Below are 5288 nucleotides of genomic sequence, written 5' to 3'. Positions count from 1 at the left end.
GTTCTCTGGAAGCTTCGCGATCCTGTTCAACCCCGAATGCAACGACCACATCGGGGAAACACATACAGGGGGTAGGTGCAATAGGTAGTTTTCTGGCGAGAGAGCAGACGTGCTTCGGCGCACTGTAGCTGACGGGTAGATTTCAGATCCTCGGTGTCTGTGTGACGCTCGGGGAATACCCCAGAGTTCGGTACTACAAACCCGCGAATGCCATGCACGAGGCCAGCGTTCTGTGTGAGCATCTTGCGCGCATGGTGCAGGAGGAGCTCGACACGTATGCGAACTGGAACCAAGACTACCCGCCACAGACGAACAGGCCGGCGAGCACCCTCATCATCACAGACCGGTCCATGGACATCACAGCGCCTCTCGTGCACGAGTTCACCTACCAAGCCATGGCGCACGACTTGCTGCCCATCCGCGAGGGCGAGAAGATCATGTACCACACCGTCACCGACAAGGGCACGCCCGACGAGGCCGAGATTGACTACGAGATTACAGACAAGGACAAGGTCTGGACAGACTATCGGCATCAGCATATGAAAGACACCATTGGGCGGATGACGGTCGACTTTAAAAAGTTCCTCGAGGCGAACCCTGCCTTTGTCAACGAGCAGACGGGCCCTGGCAGCGTCAACAACTTGCGCGACATGCTGGGCGGCATGAAAGAGTTCGCCGCGCAGAAGGAATCATTCTCGCTGCATATGAGCATGGCGCAGGATGCTATGAACCTTTTCGAACAGTACAAGCTCCCCGACGTGGCTTCTGTGGAGCAGAGCCTGGCGACAGGCATGGACGAGGACAACCGGCGGCCGAAGAACATACTCGAGTCTGTCGTGCGATTGTTGGATGACCAGGCCATCACACCGAGCGATCGACTGCGACTCATCATACTGTACATCCTCTACCGCGAAGGTGTCATTGAGAACGATATTTTTCTGCTGCTCGAGCATGCCAAGCTGCCCAAGGACGAAGCCGTTGTCGTGAAAAACCTTGCCCACCTGGGCGGCCGCGTTTTGCACAATCTAAAGGAGGCCCGCCGTGCGCATCCGCCCGCGTTCCCCAAGAACACAAAGCCGCCCGAGGTCAACGAGGAATACGCCCTGTCTCGCTTCGAGCCCGCCCTGCAGTCAGTCCTAGAAGACGTCGTCCGTGGCACTCTCAGCAGCGACTTGTTCCCATACATGAAGCCGCCCATGGACCCCAACGAAGACCTCATCGCCGCGCAGCAGGGCTCGCTGCGTGCCGGCCGTCCCAACTGGGCCGCGTCTGGCCGGAAAGCCCCCGAAAACCGACAACGTGTGATCGTCTTCCTTGCGGGCGGCGCCACCTTCAGCGAGAGCCGCGTGTGCTACGACATTGGCGCAGCGCGGTCGAGGGACATCTTCCTGGCGACATCACACATGCTGAGCCCCAACCTATTCATCCGTCAGCTCCGCGACCTCGACAAGGGCCGCGGCCGCCTCGACCTCCCCGCCGACAGGCCCAAGCCCCGCGCCCCCGACTGGATCCACGAGCGTCCCGCGCTGCACCCCAGCTGCAGCAGCAGCAGCAGCAGATGGCGCGGCGCCTGGCCCCCGCGGCCCTCCGTCCGCGCAGCCAGGCGCCGCAGCGCAGCATGGCCGCAGACCGCCTCCGCCCGCCGGGGGCCTGCCCGGCCGACCGCAGGCGCCGCCCACGGCGCAGATGAGCAACATGTCGCTCGGCGGCCCCGCGCGCCCGCCGCAGCACATGGCCAGCCCCAGCAGCGGCAGCCGCCCGTCGCCATCAGCATCGCCGGCGCCCGTCCCTGCCGGCAAGCCGGAGAAGGAGAAGAAGAAGCGCAACTTCCTGGGCATGAAGAAGTCGTCCAAAGACTAGAACGCCGTCGGCGACAGAGAGGGCCCCCCCGGTAGCGGGCGGCGGCGGCTTATTTCGTGGTTAGATGGCTTTGCTCCGTTTAGCGTTGGCGTCCTGGCGTTGCGGGCAGGGAGGGGAGGGGGTGCAGGGCATGGTGTCGTTCCCGGCAACGGCGGCGGGGACTGAATGGGACATTGCATATCGTCAGCTGCCTGCGCCGTGCATTCTTCTCTGCCTTGAATGGACTGGTAGCATACACGTTGAGCCTCGGTGATGTAACCAACGTGCGTGTCTTGTGTGTGTGATCGGCCAAAGGTGCCCTTTTTCCTAAAGAGACGCGCAAAACAACGTGCCTGCGTAAAAACAACTCTGCAAAAAGTGCAAGCGCACGTCTCGAACCCGAGCCTCCAGACGAGGAAAGAAAAAAAAAAGTGAGGAAGCCGGGCTGCCCCTGGTGTCTGTCACTTTAGACTCCACGGAAGCTGTTGCACTACCACTGTGCCTACAGCTCCCAGCCGCCAGGCCGAGACTTTCGGCGCGTTTATCAAGGGCAGAGAGCGGGTCATGGCTTCTTTTGTTTTGGGTGCCTGAGAGCCGTTGCCTGGGTATCGGCGGTGCGCGTGTGTGCCATGTTCGGATGGAAGGAGCCAAGTGTTGCTAGGTGACGGGAGGGTGCGTGGGTGGTCGAGAGGGACGGGTTAGCGCTTCACTGTGCTAAGGGAGTCAGAGCTGTCTGGGTCAAGATGCTATCGTCTTCGTTTTTGTTTTAGTAGCAGCTTAGTAGCAGCACTTCCACAGCATGCAAAGGATCTGAAGACGTCAAGATCCGGCGCCATGTCTGGGGACCGCAAAGTCCAACAGTCCTCCAAACGTCGACTACAGCACCTGCACTTAGTCACTCGCACGAATCACGGAAACACAAAATCGGAGCAATACATCCATTCATCATTCATGTCTACGGTGAGATCAGAACCCCCGTAGGCCCTCCATAGGTCTGCCTCGTCATTACCCCAACATGTCCCAAACAAGGTTGTTCATCGGCGTCAAGCCGCTACTTGAAATCGTTATACAGACTGACCGGCCAAGACCGCCGTCGTGGCCGACACTTCGTGTGGGAAACGCGGCAAACGTGCCGGTTGGGTTCCAGAACAACGTTCACAGAGCCATGGTTGAGGCTGCCATGTGTGAACGCCTGCCATTTTGTTTTGACAGCATTTGAGAGAGAAAAAGGGTGAGTTTGAATGTAGCGTCGTGGGCATGATGGTGTATTGGCAATGATGGTGTGTCATGCCTCTTGATATGATTATGGCCTCCGAAAACCCTTCAGAGAACGCACGTTACTGCCTGCGGAAGGCTTGGGCGGCGCCAGGGGGAGGCAAGCCGCGCCCGTCAAAGGGGAATCCGTGACCCTCGAGTCCGGGGCCCTGGAAACCGGGTACCCCCATACCGGGGGGCGGCATGAAGCCGGGGGGCGGGGGGCCTCCGAAAAATCCTGGAGGAGGCTGCATGTTGCGCGGAGGCGGACCAGCCATGCTCTCAGGTGGGGGGAAGCCGCCCGGTGGGAAGTTGGGACCCGGAGGGAACATGCCTGCCATGGGGTGGTTGCGGCCAGGGCCGACTGGTCCGCCTGGGCCGCCAGGACCGCCAGGACCACCAGGGCCGCCTACGAGGCCAGGGGGAGGACCCATGTTACGTTGCTGAGGGGGCATCGGGCCACCCTGCTGCATCCAGTTGGGGTTCATCTGGTCGAGCCCAGGAGGCGGCGGAGGACGCTGCAAGATCTGCGTGGGCTGCGGGCGACCCTCGGGCTCGTGGTGGAAGCCCTCTTCCATGAAGCCGGGAGGAGGACCTCGCATGGACCGCGACTCGCGGGCGCCGCCGCCTGGGGAGAAGCTGGGCTCGCGATCTTGGAGGTGCGAGATGGAGGCGTTCCGCTGACCCTGGGGTTGCGGCTGCTGGTGCATGCGCATGAGCATCTGTTCGGTTCGGACAGGCTCGGGCTGCGCTCTCATGAGATTCATCAAAAACTCGGCGTTGCTGTTGTTCCGCATCTGAGGATGGGGGGCGCCCTCAGCCCTACCAGATCCTTGGCTGGAGGCAAGCTGGCGCTGGGCGAGAAGATCCTGCAGCATCTTGTCCTGGTGGCTCGCCGACTGCTGGGTGGCCAACATGGGTCGAGGGGCGGGAACGTCCTGTGGCGGCATGGGATGCTGGTGACGGATACGCGGGTCTTCGCGATGTTCAGGAGGTCCGTATTGTTGGAAGGGGTTGGGAGACTGAATCGGGCCTCCGGGCGATGGCTCGTGAGGGGGCTTCTGGAAGAGCTGGGCGGCCGGCGGTGTCGAGCCCTCATTCACGTTGGAGCGTTGAAGCTTCTGCAGCAGCACGGCGAATGCCTCCTTCTCCGCATTCGGGGTGCCGGCACTCATGATGGCGTTGCCGCCCATGATGGGCAGGCCTGGGGCGGGTGCAGGAGGCTCCGGTTGGTGGCGGGCGCTCGCGTCCTCGTGCGGCGCGCTGAAGAAGGAAGTAAAGCGAGAGGATTTGCCACCGCCAGCCCTACTGGGCTTGGGCGTGGCCTCTTTCTGTTCGCTGGGCGGGTCCAGGCCTCCAGTGGAAGCGAAAGCCATGAAGAACTTGTCGGGGCCCGTCTCGACGGGCGCAGACGCAACAGCAGGCTGCTCGGCCTTGATCGCGGCCTCCAACGCAGTCGCAGCGACGGGCTTGTCGGAGGCAGCGGCAGCGGCAGCGGCGGCGGCCTTTTGGCCTTTCATGCTCTCCATGAACTTCTTAAAGTCCTCCTCCGTGTGACGTTCATGCTTGTCGGCAGCAGGCTCATCCATCCACTCGGGGTCGCGTTCGTTGCGCTGGTCGCGGTCCCAGCGGCGATCGTGGTTGCGGCCGGTGGACCGGTCGGTGGACCGGGGTTCGGGAGCGGGCTCGGCATCCTGGTTCTTGTCCCTCCAGCTCTTGGCGCGATCGATGCGCTCACGTGCCGTCATCTGAGGCTTCTCGACAGGCTCATTCTTGAACCAAGGGTCCGACTTGCCACGGCTCAGGCCGTTTCGGGTGCGAGGTTCGAGAGAATCATCGACTTCGGCGTCCTTGCCGTGGTTGTCGAACGTACGGCGCGGCCTGTCCCTTGCAGCATCGTGATCGTCCCTCTCGCGGGGCTTGCGATCGGTCGTGAAGCGGTCGCCACCTCCCATGCGACCATGGAAGCGCTCAGCGCCTTCGGCGCCGAAACTCTTGCGAGGCTTGACGGTGCTCCAGCCCTCGGTATCTTGATCGCCTTCTCCGCGGCGGCGAAAGTTGCTGTTCCTCGAGTCGCGGAACCTGTCGCCGAGTTCCGAGTCGCCATTGCGACTGTTGCGAAAGTTGAAGCGATCGCGGGCGTCGGGCTCTTTGGAGTCCTTGTCGGCGTCAAATGGTCGGGTGCCAGTGGCGGG

At 62.1% G+C, this 5288-nt stretch overlaps 2 protein-coding genes across 2 annotated transcripts in view; one reads left to right on the top strand and one right to left on the bottom strand.

Annotated features, from left to right (window-relative positions):
- The window catches only part of VDAG_10115 (ROP protein), a gene marked incomplete at both ends in the record, with an annotated part of 2598 nt that extends 703 nt beyond the window's left edge, over nt 1-1895 (top strand). The window contains one exon of the mRNA XM_009659941.1: nt 129-1895. Within this exon, the coding sequence (XP_009658236.1) occupies nt 129-1895 (1767 nt within the window). The remainder of the gene's footprint in view (nt 1-128) is intronic.
- A 1281-nt stretch (nt 1896-3176) lies between these two features.
- VDAG_10114 (uncharacterized protein) lies at nt 3177-5252 on the bottom strand (the record flags this gene model as incomplete). Its single annotated transcript, XM_009659940.1, has 1 exon — nt 3177-5252. A coding segment is annotated over one exon (2076 nt), but the record flags the coding sequence as incomplete, so codon positions are not given.
- Nucleotides 5253-5288: the final 36 nt, after the last annotated feature.

Source organism: Verticillium dahliae, genomic scaffold (assembly GCF_000150675.1).
Source record: "Verticillium dahliae VdLs.17 supercont1.32 genomic scaffold, whole genome shotgun sequence".
NCBI lineage: Eukaryota > Fungi > Ascomycota > Sordariomycetes > Glomerellales > Plectosphaerellaceae > Verticillium > Verticillium dahliae.
This window is presented reverse-complemented; position numbering and strand designations above follow the sequence as displayed.